General features: G+C 37.9%; 1 protein-coding gene across 1 annotated transcript in view; it reads right to left on the bottom strand.

Moving 5' to 3' along the window:
- The window catches only part of LOC133542830 (protocadherin-17-like), a 104491-nt gene that overhangs the window by 13083 nt on the left and 73474 nt on the right, over positions 1-17934 (bottom strand). Inside the window, exon 3 of the mRNA XM_061887024.1 lies at positions 4243-4301. Within this exon, the coding sequence (XP_061743008.1) occupies positions 4243-4301 (59 nt within the window). The remainder of the gene's footprint in view (positions 1-4242; positions 4302-17934) is intronic.

Genomic DNA, 17934 nt, shown 5'->3' with positions numbered 1-17934 from the left:
CAATTGTACCCATCCCAATGGCGGACCATTGACATTGTTCACTTTAAATCAAACACACTCACTCAGTTATTCAGTCAGCCATTTAGCGTGATATACGCTCACCATCATCAAGTCACGACAAAATGCACAAAACGCAGTCCCAAAGCCAAAGCAGGTCCACCCAGCCATCGAAAAAATATGAAAATATTAATTGTTTCTATATGTACGCCTGCAGCGTATAAACATGTGTATAATTAAAAGTAGTAATACAATTTTGATTTTTTTTTTTTTTTAAATCAAAACAATATTTATGAACTTGACAAAAAAACTACCGATAATTTGTAACCCTGAATACCGTTACTAATACCAAAGTACCGGGAATTGGAACCGTATTGGTTCAACAGTCAATTGTACCCATCCCAATGGCGGACCATTGACATTGTTCACATTAAATCAAACACACTCACACAGTTATTCAGTCAGCCATTTAGAGCGCTATACGCTCACCATCATCAAGTCACGACAAAATGCACAAAACATAGCCCCAAAGCCAAAGCAGGTCCACCCGGCCATCGAAAAAGGATGAAAATATTAATTGTTTCTATATGTATGCCTGGAGCTTATAAATATGTGGATAATTAAAAGTTGTTATAAAAATGTGTTTTTTTGTATTTTTTTATCAAAACAATATTTGTTAACTTGAAAAAAAAAACTAGCGATAATTTGTTACCCTGAATACAGGTAACGGGAGTTGGAACCGTATTGGTTCAATTGTGAACAGTACCGATCCCAATGGCGGACCGTTGAAATTATTCACATAAAATCAAACACACTCACACAGTCAGCCATTTAGCGTGCTATACGCTCACCATCATCAAGTCACGACAAAATACACAAAAACGCAGCCCCAAAGCCAAAGCAGATTCACTTGGCCATCAAAAAAAAAGGTTATACAAACCCGGTTCCATATGAGTTGGGAAATTGTGTTAGATGTAAATATAAACGGAATACAATGATTTGCAAATCCTTTTCAACACATTCAATTGAATGCACTACAAAGACAAGATATTTGATGTTCAAACTCATAAACTTTATTATTTTTTTGCAAATAATAATCAACTTAGAATTTCATGGCTGCAACACGTGCCAAAGTAGTTGGGAAAGGACATGTTCACCACTATGTTACATCACCTTTTCTTTTAACAACACTCAATAAATGTTTGGTAACTGAGGAAACTAATTGTTGAAGCTTTGAAAGAGGGATTCTTTCCCATTTTTGTTTTATGTAGAGCTTCAGTCGTTCAACAGTCCGGAGTCTTCGCTGTCGGATTTTATGCTTCATAATGTGCCACACATTTTCGATGGGAGACAGGTCTGGACTGCAAGCGGGCCATGAAAGTACCCGCACTCTTTTTTTACGAAGCCACGCTGTTGTAACACTTATGCCGCTGAAATAAGCAGGGGCGTCCATGATAATGTTGCTTGGGTGACAACATATGTTGCTCTAAACCAGTATGGACCTTTCAGCATTAATGGTGCCTTCACAGATGTGTAAGTTACCCATGTCTTGGGCACTAATACACCCCCATACCATCACAGATGCTGGCTTTTGAACTTTGCGCCTATAACAATCGGAATGGTTATTTTCCTTTTTGTTCTGGAGGACACCACGTCCTCTGTTTCCAAATATAATTTGAAATGCGGACTCGTCAGACCACAGAACACTTTTCCACTTTGCATCATTTCGTATTAGGTGAGCTCGGGCCCAGAGAAGCCGACGGCGTTTCAAGATATTGTTGATAAATGGGTTTGGCTTTGCATAGTAGAGTTTTAACTTGCACTTACAGATGTAGCGACCAACTGTAGTTACTGACAGTGGTTTTATGAAGTGTTCCTGAGCCCATGTGGTGATATCCATCACACACTGATGTCGGTTTTTGATGCAGTATTGCCTGAGGGATCAAAAGTCCGTAATATCATCGCTTACGTGCAGTGATTTCTCCATATTCTCTGAATTTTTTAATGATTTTACGGACCGTAGATGGTAAAATCCCTAAATTCCTTGCAATAGCTCGTAGAGAAATGTTCTTAAACTTTTCGACAATTTGCTTACAAAGTGGTGACCCTCATCCCATCCTTGTTTGTGAATCACTTAGCATTTCATGGAAGCTGCTTTTATACCCAATCATGGCACCCAATTAGCCTGCACACCTGTGGGATGTTCCAAATAAGTGTTTGATGAGCATTCCTCAACTTTATCAGTATTTATTGCCACCTTTCCCAACTTCTTTGTCACGTGTTGCTGGCATCAAATTCTAAAGTTAAAGGGGAACATTATCACCAAACCTATGCAAGCGTCAATGTATACCTTGATGTTGCAGAAAAAAAGACCATATATTTTTTTAACCGATTTCCGAACTCTAAATGGGTGAATTTTGGCAAATTAAACGCCTTTCTGTTTATCGCTCTTTTAGCGATGACGTCAGAACGTGACGTCACTGAGGTAACACACCCGCCATTTTCATTTTCACATTACAAACACCGGGTCTCAGCTCTGTTATTTTCCGTTTTTTCGACTATTTTTTGGAACTTTGGAGACATCATGCCTCGTCGGTGTGTTGTCGGAGGGTGTAACAACACTAACAGGGAGGGATTCAAGTTGCACCACTGGCAAGAAATCTGCCGCCTGACCCCTATTGTGCCGGAGTGTCTTCACATTTTACCGGCGATGACAGACATGGCGCAGAGATGTATGGACAACCTGCAGATGCATTTGCAACGATTAAGTCAACGAAATCACAAAGGTGAGTTTTGTTGATGTTGTTGACTTATGTGCTAATCAGACATATTAGGTCGCGCCATGATTGCCAGCTAATCGATGCTAACATGTTACGCTAATCAATGCTAACATGCTATTTACGCTAGCTGTATGTACATTTGAAACTAGATACCCACATTTAATGCGAAACAAACACTTACCAATCGACGGATTTAAGTTCCTCCAGTGTCACAAGATGCAAAAGTCCTGATCGTTTTACCGGCGATGCTAATTAGGCAGCTATGCTATGGGCCACTTCATTAGGTACACCCATGCTATGGCCGAATAGTGTCAATAGCTATTCGCTCAATAGCTTCAATTTCTTCTTCAATTTCATTTTCGCTATCTGCCTCCATACTCCGACCCTCCGTTTCAATACATGCGTAATCTGTTGAATGGCTTAAACCGCTGAAATCCGAGTCTGAATCCGAGCTAATGTCGCTATATTTTGCTGTGGTAACCGCCATGTTGTTTGTATTGGCAGCCCTGTATGACGTCACAGGGAAATGGATAGTCGCATCGCAAATGGCGAAAATCAAGAATTTTAAAGCTTTTTTAGGGATATTGCGTGAGGTGTAAAATTTTGAAAAAAACTAGCCACTGGGAACTGATTTTTATTGTTTTTAACCCTTTTAAAATTGTGATAATGTTCCCTTTTAATGATTATTTGCAAAAAAAAAAAAAAAATTAATCAGTTTGAACATCAAATATTTTGTCTTTGTAGCATATTCAACTGAATATGGATTGAAAAGGATTTGCAAATCAGTGTATTCCGTTTACATTTACATCTAACATAATTTCCCAACTCATATGGAAACGGGGTCTGTAAATATTTCATGTTTTACCGTGCACACCTGCAGCTTATAGACGTGTGCAGCTTAAACATTTGCTACATAAAATTAAGTGGGTTGTATTCAGATGTGCTCTATATTGCGGATTACTGTAGTGCTCAGATGGTACAAATTGTACAATTCTTTAAATCAAGTTTTATTTAAAACAAAATAAAAGATTAAACAGACACACAATATACTTTCCTTAGCAGAGAAACCACATAAAAAATTAAATATTGTTCTTATTTTGTAAGAGCCATAATATTTTTATTTGACTGTTTAAATATGTATGAGTATCTTAGTCGCTGAAACATTAATGCATTCCTCCAAGTTCAGATTGGGGTATGTCGTTAATGTCTCTTGTATTCATGCTGGTATTCAAGCTAGCCGGCTATTAGCGCGCTAGCTCGCGTCGCTAGTAAATTGGAAGTATCAACTGTTTATCCAAATGCGGTTATCAATCAACGGTTTTTACGATAATTTTAATGTAAAACGTTAACACCAATCGCCGAGAGTTTTTCTGCCGTTTGTCATCAACATCCCTCGTCGTGACTAGCGAGGGAGAGGAAAACTAAGGTCTGAGACATTTCGACGGCGGCGGAAGCGAGCACCTACCTTTGAACAAACTGCTGTCTGCTTCCCATGTAATTAGGCTCAGCGGGGAAACTGTCCGTCTGCGGAGGAAAGAGAGAGAAAAAGTATGTACTGGGCACTTGGAAACCCTTCCCAGCATGGAGCAAGATCACCCGGTGATTAATTATGCAGGGGAAATGGCGTAAAGGACAGATATAACAACGAAAACTTTTCAGGTTTGACGATGTCATTGCGTCATAAACAAATCAACAACAACAAGCTGGAGAATGTGCATAAACATCAAAGGTGGGCGGTAGTACGATAACAACAATCTATCGATTCCATTCACTGCAAATAGTATCCAAAGTACAACAAGAGATGAATGTCAATAAATTTGCATAATCATTTAAATATACACTATGATGATAATCCGGTGTCCTAGTCACTTAGGCATGGAGACTGTTTCTACAAACATTTGGAAAGAATGGGCCGCTCTCATTGATGGAACTAACATAGGATGCCACCTGTGCAACAAATCCAGTCGCGAAATTTCCTTGCTCCTAAATATTCCAAAGTCAACTTTATTATAAGAAAAGTTTGGGAACAACAGCAACTCAGCCACCAAGTGGTAGGCAACGTAAACTGACAGGGAGAGGGGTAAACGGATGCTGAAGCGTATAGTTGCTACAAAGCTCCAAACTTCATGCACACTTCTAATTAGCCCACGTACAGTACGCAGAGAGCTTCATGGACTGGGTTTCCATGGCTGGGCAGCAGAATCTAAGCCAGGGGTCACCAACGCGGTGCCCGCTGGCACCTTTTAGCCCGTAAGGACCAGATGAGTCGCCCGCTGGCCTGTTCTAAAAATCCAATCCAATCCAGTTTATTTATATAGCACATTTAAACAACAATAACGTTTCCAAAGTGCTGCACAGCCATGTTAAAAACAATATTAAAAAAAAAACATTATGCTCCACCAATGACTGAATAAAAACAAAAAATAAATAAATATAAAACCAATATAAAAACAAATATGATTAAAAACTATTTTAAAGGGTAAAATCAATTAAAACAGTAAAATAGAATCATTGTATTCCATATATATTTACATCGAACACAATTTCCCAACTCATATGGAAACGGGGTTTGTATATATTTCAGAGGACCACACAACTCACGTAGTGTTAAAAGCCAAAGAATAAAAGTGGGTCTTAAGACGAGACTTAAAACACTCCACTGTGGAAGCAGTTCAAACATGGAGGGGCAGAGTGTTCCAGAGCTTAGGGCCGACCACAGAGAAAGGCCCTGTCTCCCCTGGTCTTAAGTCCGGTCTTGGGCACCACGAGCTGGAACTGGCTCTCGGACCTCAGAACGCGCGCAGGAATGTAAATTTGGATGAGGTCCGAGACATAAAAACAAACAGCAATGTTTAGAAATTAATTCTAAAATGAACAGGGAGCCAGTGCAGACTCTCAAGAATTGGGGTTATATGCTGGTATCCGGCAAGGACAAGTCACAGGTGGAACAAATCCTCAGTGCTGAACTCCTCAATATTTGCACCTGGCTCGCTGACAACAAGCTATCCATACACTTAGGTAAAACGGAATCCATCCTATTTGGGTCCCATATCAAACTTAAGAAGGTCAGTGACTTCACTATAAAAGTGGGTGACATTGTTATCACCAGGAAGGATGAGATCACCTACCTAGGTTCCATTCTAGAGGCTAATCTTTCCTGTGATAAAATGGCAACCAAGGTGATCAAAAAGGTCAACCAAAGAACGAGATTCCTCTACAGAATCTCCTCTCTGGTCAACAAAAGCACCTTGAGGATTCTAGCGGGAACTCTCATTCAACCCTTCTTCGATTACGCTTGCACCTCCTGGTACCCCAGCACCTCCAAAACCCTCAAATCTAGACTCCAAACATCCCAGAATAATCTAGTCCGGTTACTTTTAGACCTCCACCCCAGATCACACCTCAATCCAACCCACTTCTCCAAAGTGGGCTGGCTCAGGGTGGAGGACAGAGTAAAACAACTTGCACTGAGCCTAGTCTATAAAATCCGCTACACCTCCTTGATACCGTAGTACATGTTAAACTACTTCCTTAACGTAAATGACCGCCATAACCACAACACCAGGGGGAGCTCCACAAACCACGTTAAACCCAGATTCCGATCTAACAAAGGTCTTAACTCATTCTCGTTCTATGCCACATCAATGTGGAATGCACTCCCAACAGGTATAAAAGTAAGTGCATCTCTATATTCCTTCAAAACTGCACTAAAACAACACCTCCAGGCAACTTCAACACTTTACTAATACCCTCCACCATTCACATCCCATCTCCCCGGATTATAAACAACTCAAATGTACTTCTAATGTATATACTTGTTCGTATGCTATGTGAACTCACTATGTTCTCTGCTGGCTGTACATATCCTACTGAATAAGACCTACACTGTGTCAATGTCCACATTTCTCATTGTTGATGACTGAAGTTCTGATATCAACCAAAGCTCCTCATCCCCCCCCCCCCCCGGATTGTAAATAATGTAAATAATTCAATGTACATACGATGATGATTAACTTGCATTATGTTGATAGTATATATTTGTACCATGAATTGATTAACATGGACCCCAAGTTGAAAAACTTATTGGGGTGTTACCATTTAGTGGTCAATTGTACGGAATATGTATTGAACTGTGCAATCTACTAATAAAAGTATCAATCAATCAATCAATTCCTGACCCCTGTTAAAAGTCGTGCTGCCGCGTTCTGCACTAACTGCAACCGGGAGAGAGCTTTTTGGTTAATTCCAGCATAAAGTGCATTGCAGTAGTCCAGGCCACTTGAAATAAAAGCATGCACAACTTGTTCAAAAAGGTTAAAAGATAAAAACGGTTTAACCTTTACTAAAAGACGAAGATGATAAAAACATGATTTTAAAATGCCATTGACTTATTTGTCTAGTTTAAAATGGCTGTCTATAGTGACGCCAAGGCTGGTGATTTTGGGACGCACATCATTTTGCAATAGTCCCAAGTCAGTGAGGGCCGGACCAAAAACTAAAATTTCCGTTTTTCCCTCATTCATTATTAAAAAATTCTGGGCTAACCAAGCCTTGACGTCGCATGGACAGTTAAGAAGGGGTGTCATAGAAAAATAGCTCAAATAGCAGCACTTACCAGTGAGCTGCCTCTATTTTTTAAATTGTATTTATTTACTAGCAAGTTGGTCAGGCTTTGCTTGACATTTTTAATTCTAAGAGGGACAAAACTCAAATAGAATTTGAAAATCCAAGAAAATATTTTAAAGACTTGGTCTTCACTTGTTTAAGGAAATTCATATTTGTTTTACTTTGCTTCTTATAACTTTCAGAAAGACAATTTTAGAGAAAAAATACAACCTTAAAAATTATTTTAGGATTTTTAAAGACATATACCTTTTTATTTTTTTTATTTTATTGTAAAGAATAATAAATACATTTTAATTTAATTCTTCATTTTAGCTTCTGTTTTTTCAACGAAGAATATTTGTGAAATATTTCTTCAAACTTATTATGATTAAAATTTAAGAAAAATATTCTGGCAAATCTAGAAAAATCTGTAGAATCAAATTTAAATCTTATTTAAAAGTCTTTTGAATTTCTTTTAAGATTTTTGTTCTGGAAAATCGAGAAGAAATAATGATTTGTCTTTGTTAGAAATATAGCTTGGTCCAATTTGTTATATACTATAACAAAGTGCAGATTGGATTTTAACCTATTTAAAACATGTCATCAAATTTCTAAAATTAATCTTAATCAGGAAAAATTACAAATGATGTTCCATGAATTATCTTTTAAATTTTTTCCAAAAGATTTGAATTAGCTAGTTTTTCTCTTCATTTTTTCGGTTGAATATTAAATTTTAAAGAGTCGAAAATGAAGATAAACTATGTTTCAAAATTTTTTTTTTTTTTTTGTGTGTTTTTTCCTCTTTTAAACCGTTCAATTAAGTGTTTTTTTCATCATTTATTCTCTACAAAAAACCTTCCGTAAAAGGAAAAAAAATGTACGACTGAATGACAGACAGAAATACTCATTTTTTTAATATATATAGATTTATTTATTAAAGGTAAATTGAGCTAATTGCCTATTTTTGGCAATTTATTTAAGTGTGTATCAAACTGGTAGCCTTTCGTATTAATCAGTACCCAAGAAGTAGCTCTTTGTTTCAAAAAGGTTGGTGACCCCTGATCTAAGTCATACATCACCAAGTCCAATGCAACGTGTCGGATGGAGTGGCGTAAATTAATCGCCACTGGACTCTGGAGCAGTGCAGATGCCTTTTCTGGACGACAATTTTCCCTAAAAGATTAATTAAGGTAATTAGGTGTGTTTTATTCGACGACTCGATTAATCGAAAACATTCATAGAAATATTACTGAAATAAGTGATAGCTGTAATTTCAATGTTACATTATGTGCATTTATCACCAACAAAGAATAAAGTCCATCAGAAAAAAAGTTTGTTTACTGAGGTTATTAGGTGTGTTTTATATGATTATTCGATTAATCGAAAACATTTATAGAAATATTACTGAAATAATTGACAGCTGTAATTTCAATATTACATTACGGGCATTTATCACACACAAAGAATAAAGTCCATCAGAAAAAATGTTTGTTTACTGAGGTTATTAGCTGTGTTTTATATGATTATTCGATTAATCGAAAAAATGCATAGAAATATTACTGAAATGCATAGAAATATTACTGAAATAATTGATAGACAATGTTACAGTTTGCACATTTATCACAACAAAGAATAAAGTGCATCAGAAAAATAATTGTTTTATCAAAACTATTTTCCCTAAAAGATGAAATGAGGTTATTAGGTGTGTTTTATTTGATTATTCGATTAATCGAAAACATTTATAGAAATATTACTGAAATAATTGATAGCTGTAATTTCAATGTTACATTATGGGCATTTATCACAAACAAAGTATAAAGTCCATCAGAGAAAATGTTTGTGTACTGAGGTTATTAGGTGTTTTATTTGATAATTCGATTAATCGAAAACATTTATAGAAATATTACTGAAATAATTGATAGCTGTAATTTCAATGTTACAGCAAGTGCATTTATCACAACAAAGAATAAAGTCAATCAGAAAAAATGTTTGTTTACAGAGGTTTATTAGGTGTGTTTTAATTGATTATTCGATTAATCGAAAACATTTATAGAAACTTTACTGAAATAATTCATAGCTGTAATCTCAGTGTTACAGTACGTGCATTTATCACAACAAAGAATAAAGTCAATCAGAAAAAATATTTGTTTACTGAGGTTATTAGGTGTGTTTTATTTGATTATTCAATTAATCGAAAAAATGTATAGAAATTTTACTGAAATAATTGATAGCTGTAATCTCAATTTTACAGTACGTGCATTTATCACAACAAAGAATAAAGTGCATCAGAAAAATCCTTGTTTTATTAAAACCATTTTCTCTAAAAGATGAATTGAGGTTGTTAGGTGTGTTTTATTCGATTACTCGATTAATGGAACAAATTAATTAGTTGCAATTTCAATGTTACAGTATGTGCATTCATCACAACAAAGAATAAAGTCCATCAGAAATATCCTTGTTTATTACAACCATTCTTCCTAAAAGACACATTGAGGTTGTTAAGTGTGTTTTATTCGATTATTCGATTAATCGAACAAATGCATCGATAATGACTCGAATAATCAATTGCTACAGAAACTGGAACTGTTCTTACCCGCATCATTAATTACAAGAAGATATGCTTTGCAAGTGGTTTTAAATCACGTCAATTGACACCAAAGGTCAACCGTCCTCCCAGAAGGGTATCTGACCTTTACAAAAGTATCCGTCCCCCACCCCGTCTTCAAATCAAAGGAAAACAAGCGAGCTTCAGAGCGCCGTGCGGATCTCACTCGGGGAGAAGAGCGCAGGCAAGAATGAGATTACAGGTTAAAAGGAAGGCTGTAATTATCCGGCCTCGATAACAGCAGTGATCAGGGTAACACAAACCGTGTTACTGGGAGTCGAACGCTGAGAGACGGCTTCTCTTGGCCGCCAGTCAAGACCGGTATTTCAATGTCACCTGGGCTCTGCGGTGGCTCCGCCAACAACAAAAGCCTGCGAAGGTCAGAGAGGATGCCTCGGTACTTTGAATTCCGCATGCTTACCGTTACCCTGAACTCTGCTTAAAATTTCAGGTTGCGCAGGAATAAAAATGATGAAATGACTTGGCATTGAAATGTTCCCGGCGGTAGGTTTGTTTTTCATTAAAAAAAAAAAAACAAAAAAAAAGAAGAAAAGAAATGGGGATTGAATTATTTTTGTCTGTGGACCGAGGACTCATCCTTGGACGCTGCTTTCAATCAGTGTGACATTGCTGAACCTGAATCCGGTCAGGATGGAAGGACGTGTGCAGAAAATGGACGCTGTGGTTTTGTATATCTTTTTCTCAAACACGACTAGGGATGGGGACCGAATACCGGTACTTTTTTTTGGCATCCTCATCCTTGCGCTCTGGATTGCCAGCTGCAATCATTCAACGGCAATCATTCAGCGCACCTGCCCGTGATGAGTGAGCTGCCTTCTTAAGCCTGCTCAACCTGCCATCCCGTGCCGAAATATAGTCTTCTGTACCTTCTTTGTGTGCTCCTGGATCTTCCCTGCCTCCCTTGCGCTTCCTGATTCTCGACTGCGACGACTCGCTACTTACTGCCTCTCGACCCCGCTCCCGCCCCTGGACAACTCTGCCTGCCTTGCCCTTGCAGGACTTGCACCAATCCTCTCAACACGCACATTTATGGTAAAACGCTCCAGTTGAATACTACACATAGTCTTACACCATACACACTATTGAATTGTGTCACACTCCATTTCCTTAGTTATTAAATTTAGTATTGTTTGATTGCTATATATATATATATATATATATATATATATATATATATATATATATATATATATATATATATATATATATACTGTATATGTTCTTTATATATAATAAATCTCAGACCTAAATACACGCCCCCTGGTGTCTGTTAACGTCATCTCCCTTAGTCATACCATAACAGTGGAACTGTCATAGGATGCCATCAGTGCAACAAATCCAGTCGGGAAATTTCTTCGCTCCTGAAGTCAACTTTATTGTAAGAAAAGTGAAGAGTTTGGGAACAACAGCAACTCAGCCACCCAGTGGTAGGCCACGTGAACTGACAGGGAGGTGTCAGCGGATGCTGAAGCGCATAGGGCAAAGCCGTTTTGCACATTTAGTTGGTACAGAGCTCCAAACTTCATGTGACCTCCCAATTAGCCCACGTACTGTACGCAGAGATTTTCTGTTTGAATAAGTATGTATAAGTTATCGCACAACTCTTATCTTATGCGTAAAGGCTGTTGCTATGGTTATCATCAATTGTGCTGAAGTTGTACTTTTCTATCCGTGAAATGGCACACAACTTGTAATCTTCCATTGTGAGTTGCCTCGCAGCCGCAGTTTGTATCCAGACCCTGCCTGCTGACAGCCAAGGACGGACTTCGAGTACCTCAACGCGGACATTTCCATTCTGAATAATCACAAATTGTGTCTGCTGGGGCTGCTTGCATTACCCCTTCCTTCAGAAGCACCCTCATTGATGTTGACTAGGGAACTCCCAAATAAATAGAGCCGCGGGTGTGGCTGTACCTTAGAGCCTAGGGTGAAACTGCATACCCCAGGTTGCAGAGAGAGCAGACAATGTGCAAGTAGGGAAAGGTTCTTTTGTTAAGGAGAAAACTTGTATGGCCAGGGCCGAGCGGTATCACTTGGACGTTATCATGAACCAAGACAGCGCTAGCGTGAGAAGCCTCCCGATCGGGGGGGCGTGTCCTAGTTGCCAGTCCGGAAACTGGCGCCGAAGTGGCGGAGCGTGAAAGCAAACAGGAATATATATTCAGTGGTTGATTTCAAACTTCCAAACAACATTAAAAGGCATCAGCTACTCGTGATATGAAAAAAAAAAAGTAAGTACCCTCTCCATCCCTTAACTACCTGCCTTTTGTACGACAAAAGTCAATAAAAAGCACATTGCCATCACTGCAAAGAAAACTATGCCCGGCAATTAGAGTCTCGATCGGTCTTTAGCCTTCATCTTTTACTCTTTGTCAACCCTTTTCACTGCAGGGGACCATTTTCCAAATTATTACCAACAAGGAGGCTTTTCTCAAACTGATATCGATCCTGAATCAGCAATGAAACAAGTATCGGCGAGCATCTAAAATCTCTGATGCAAGCAGTCCTGCAGCGTGTTTACTCGTGCATTTCACATCTAAATATCCTCCAATAAGTACACAATGTCTTCTATTGTATAATTTTTTCTATTTTACAAAAGTAATTTACAAAAAAATCCTGATCAGATTCAGGTTCAGACTAGTGCTTGGTCGACTACAAAAATAATTCAATCTCCATTTTTTTTTTTCTCTGCACAACCTACCATTATAGGCTATTTCAGGGGTAGGGAACCTATGGCTCTAGAACCAGATGTGGCTCTTTTGATGACTGCATCTGGCTCTCGGATAAATCTGAGCTGACATTGCTTAACATGATAAGTAATGAATAATTCCACTTGTAATCATAGTGTTAAAAATAACATTCAAAATATAAAACATTCTCATGCATTTTTATGTTCAAGAAGTTGCGTTAATGGTACGAAGTAATTATTTTATTATTGGTTAGTGTTAGGCTTACCCTCTGGGGGTTCTTCAGACCACCAAACACGGACATGAGAACCTGTTTTAGGGTAAAATATTGTTTTGTTTTTTTCAATTAGTCTCTCAGTTGCTTTCCAGCAATTGTCTTTTTCTCTTTCGTCCTCACTCGCGCTCTGGCTCCAGCTCCAACCCTGTCTCTCCTCCTGGCTGCTGCTTATAACAGAGCGACAGGTGATCAGATAAAAAGGCCCAGGTGGGCCTTCTACGCAGCTGTCAAAAAAAGTTGCTTTGAAGTCGGTAAGTACAATCAGAATTATTGAGTTATTGAAATATTGAGTCACAATGCAGTCTATACGTAAGTCTAATGTGTGACTGCCATCTACTGGTCACACTTATCATTATACCACGTACCAAATGATATTGCTTCAAAGTCGGTAAACACAACCAGAACGATTCCGTACATTAGGCGCCGCGGGTTATAAGGTGCACTGTCGAATTTTGAGAAAATTAAAGGATTTTAAGTGCGCCTTAAAGTCCGAAAAAAGGTGGTATCTCCGTTTTTGGTAAAGTAATTTGTAACTAATGACTTTTTAGACCAAAGGGATTACTTTCCTTGTTTGCAATGATGAGACAATAAATGACAACGTTCATTTCTGGAATAGACAATATTTTTATTTCATTTTAATCAATGTCAAACATGTAAACACGGATACTTGAACACATCTTGAAAGCTACTCTATCTCTTATGTGTGACTGCCATCTACTAATCACACTTGTAAATACACTATGTACCAAACAAAATTGCTTCTGGGGACGGTAAGCACAACCAGAATTGTTCCGTATCTGATTTTTGTGAACATTTAAGGATTTCAAGTGCGCCTTATGAAGCTACTCCATCTCTTATGTGTTACTGCCATCTACTAATCACACTTGTAAATACACTATGTACAAAACCAAATTGCTTCGGGGATGGTAAGCACAACCAGAATTGTTCCGTATCTGATTTTTGTGAACATTTAAGGATTTCAAGTGCGCCTTATGATCGGAAAAATATGGTAATTCCAAAAGTCATTCAAATATGTTTTTTAGGTAAAATAACAAGTAACTGTTATGACTTTTTAGAAGTAATTTTCAGAAAACTGACCCCTACCAACCTATATGGACTCCTTCGGACTACTTTCCTTGTTTGTAACTTTCATTCCTGGAATAGACCAGACATGTTTTGATCTTTTATTTTAATAATGTCAAACGTGTAAACACGGATACTTGAACACATCTTGAAAGCTACTCTATCTCTTATGTGTGACTGCCATCTACTAATCACACTTGTAAATACACTATGTACCAAACAAAATTGCTTCTAGGGACGGGAAGCACAACCAGAAATGTTCCGTATCTGATTTTTGTGAACATTTAAGGATTTCAAGTGCGCCTTATGATCGGAAAAATATGGTATTTCCAAAAGTCATTCAAATATGTTTTTTAGGTAAAATAACAAGGAACTGTTATGACTTTTTAGAAGTAATTTTCAGAAAACTGATCCCTACCAACCTATATCGACTGCTTCGGACTACTTTCCTCGTTTGCAACATTCATTCCTGGAATAGACAAGACATTTTTTTTATCTTTTATTTTACTAATGTCAAACATGTAAACACGGATACTTGAACACATCTTGAAAGCTACTCTATCTCTTATGTGCGACTGCCATGTACTAATAACACTTGTAAATACACTATGTACCAAACAAAATTGCTTCGGGGACGGTAAGCACAACCAGAATTGTTCCGTATCTGATTTTTGTGAACATTTAAGGATTTCAAGTGCGCCTTATGAAGCTACTCAATCTCTTATGTGTGACTGCCATCTACTAATCACACTTATAAATACACTATGTACCAAACAAAATTGCTTCTGGGGACGGTAAGCACAACCAGAATTGTTCCGTATCTGATTTTTGTGAACATTTAAGGATTTCAAGTGCGCCTTATGGTCGGAAAAATATGGTATTTCCAAAAGTCATTCAAATATGTTTTTTAGGTAAAATAAGAAGTAACTATTATGACTTTTTAGAAGTCATTTTCAGAAAACTGACCCCTACCGACCTATATGGACTGCTTCGGACTACTTTCCTTGTTTGTAACGTTCATTCCTGGAATAGACAAGACATTTTTTTATCTTTTATTTTAATAATGTCAAACGTGTAAACAACGATACTTGAACACATCTTGAAAGCTACTCTATCTCTTATGTGTGACTGCCATCTACTAATCACACTTGTAAATACACTGTATACCAAACAAAATTGCTTCGGGGACGGTAAGCACAACCAGAATTGTTCCGTATCTGATTTTTGTGAACATTTAAGGATTTCAAGTGCGCCTTATGGTCGGAAAATAATGGTATTTCCAAAATTCATTCACTTATGTCTTTTAGGTAAAATAACAAGTAACTATAATGACTTTTTGGAAGTCATTTTCAGAAAACTGACCCCTACCAACCTATATCGACTGCTTCGGACTACTTTCCTTGTTTGTAACGTTCATTCCTGGAATAGAGAAGACATTTTTTGATCTTTTATTTTCATAATGTCAAACGTGTAAACACGGATACTTGAACACATCTTGAAAGCTACTCTATCTCTTATGTGTGACTGCCATCTACTAATCACACTTGTAAATACACTGTGTACCAAACAAAATTGCTTCGGGGATGGTAAGCACAACCAGAATTGTTACGTATCTGATTTTTGTGAACATTTAAGGATTTCAAGTGCGCCTTATGGTCGGAAAAATATGGTATTTCCAAAAGTCATTCAAATATGTTTTTTAGGTAAAATAACAAGTAACTATTATGATTTTTTAGAAGTAATTTTCAGAAAACTGACCCCTACCGACCTATATCGACTGCTTCGGACTACTTTCCTTGTTTGCAACGTTCATTCCTGGAATAGACAAGACATTTTTATTTTTTATTTTAATAATGTCAAACGTGTAAACACAGATACTTGAACACATCTTGAAAGCTACTCTATCTCTTATGTGTGACTGCCATCTACTAATCACACTTGTAAATACACTATGTACCAAACAAAATTGCTTTGGGGACGGTAAGCACAACCAGAATTGTTCCGTATCTGATGTTTTTGAACATTTAAGGATTTCAAGTGCGCCTTATGGTCGGAAAAATATGGTATTTCCAAAAGTCATTCAATTATGTCTTTTAGGTAAAATAACAAGTAACTATAATGACTTTTTAGAAGTAAATTTTTTGAAAACTGACCCCTACCAACCTATATTGACTGCTTCGGACTACTTTCCTTGTTTGTAACGTTCATTCCTGGAATAGACAAGACATTTTTTTATCTTTTATTTTAATACTGTCAAACGTGTAAACACGGATACTTGAACACATCTTGAAAGCTACTCTATCTCTTATGTGTGACTGCCATCTACTAATCACGCTTATAAATACACTATGTACCAAACAAAATTGCTCCTGGGGACGGTAAGCACAACCAGAATGGTTCAGTATCAAATTTTTGTGAACATTTAAGGATTTCAAGTGCGCCTTATGGTCGGAAAAATATGGAATTTCCAAAAGTCATTCACTTATGTCTTTTAGGTAAAATAACAAGTAACTATAATGACTTTTTGGAAGTCATTTTCAGAAAACTGACCCCTACCGACCTATATCGACTGCTTCGGACTACTTTCCTTGTTTGCAACGTTCATTCCTGGAATAGACTAGACATTTTTTTACTTTTTTTTACTAATGTCAAACGTGTAAACACGGATAGTTGACAACATCACGAAAAGCTATTTCTGAGTAGTCCTATCCACGCGGCTACCAGGGGAGCTAAAGTCGGTTCGGTTGAGGACTGCAAAAAAAAAAAAAAAAAATCGTGCTGCCTTGACTGATGCGCTGTATCTGGCGTTTGCAGCGAGGGCGCAGAGGTCAGGGGGATACTGAGTACAGTGAGGCTAAGTAAGTGCAAAAAGCTGCACTCCCGTTCTCTATTCCCAGTGAGGCCCTAAGACTGACCAAGCAGACAGCGGACCAATTGAGACAAATGGGACGAGCACGTCGGACTGTTATTTCACTCCCAGGCCTTGTTGCTGCGTTCTGTTCATTTCCACGGGGCTGTTTGAGTGTGTGTGAGTGTGTGTTTGTATGTATGTTCGTGCGTGTGTGTGTGTGTTCGAGCTTTTGGGGGAAGGGTGTGCAAACAGAGAAAAAAACAGCAGTTTCTCTTTCACACAACTGAGCCACAGTCTTACTTAAGTGGAGCAGAAGTACTTGAAAAAACGTTTTATATTTTGCAAAAAAAATATAAGTGTATTTAATTTTTTATTCTATTTTTCCAGGTTGAATATGCTTAGAATTCACGCGCGTAATTATTTGAAATAAACCTTTTTTTTTGTTTATTTAAATCTTATTTTTTCTAGTTTCAGATCATTCTTTCTTATTTTTATTTGTATTTACTTTTTAATTCAGACTTTAAAGTGTGAAGCATGGACTCTTAGCTAAAACTTTAGCTAACAGTTTACCTGTCACGACCCCTTAAGGCATGGGTGTCAAACTCTGGCCCGCGGGCCAAATTTGGCCCGCCGTGTAATTTGTTTTGGCCCTTGAGGCAATATCAAATTAACATTAGAGCTGGCCCGCCGGTATTATACAGGGGCGGTGCCGCTGTAACAACGCATTTGCCAACCTTCACGAATTTCACTGCCCCTCCAGAAAATCTCCTGGGGCAACAATTCTTCCGAATTTTTCCCAATTTCCGCCCGGACGACAACATTGGGGGCGTGCCTCGAAGGCACCGCCTTTAGCGTCCTCTACAACCTGTCGTCACGTCCGGCCCAGTCACATAATATCTGCGGCTGTAACACACACAAATGAATGCCAAGCATACTTGGTCAACAGCCATACAGGTCACACTGAGGGTGGCCGTATAAACGACTTTAACACTGTTACAAATATGCGCCACACTGTGAAGCCACACCAA

Source organism: Nerophis ophidion, linkage group LG25 (genome assembly GCF_033978795.1).
Source record: "Nerophis ophidion isolate RoL-2023_Sa linkage group LG25, RoL_Noph_v1.0, whole genome shotgun sequence".
NCBI classification, from domain to species: domain Eukaryota; kingdom Metazoa; phylum Chordata; class Actinopteri; order Syngnathiformes; family Syngnathidae; genus Nerophis; species Nerophis ophidion.
Note: the sequence above shows the minus strand (reverse complement) of the source record. Positions and strands in the feature narration are given on the sequence as shown.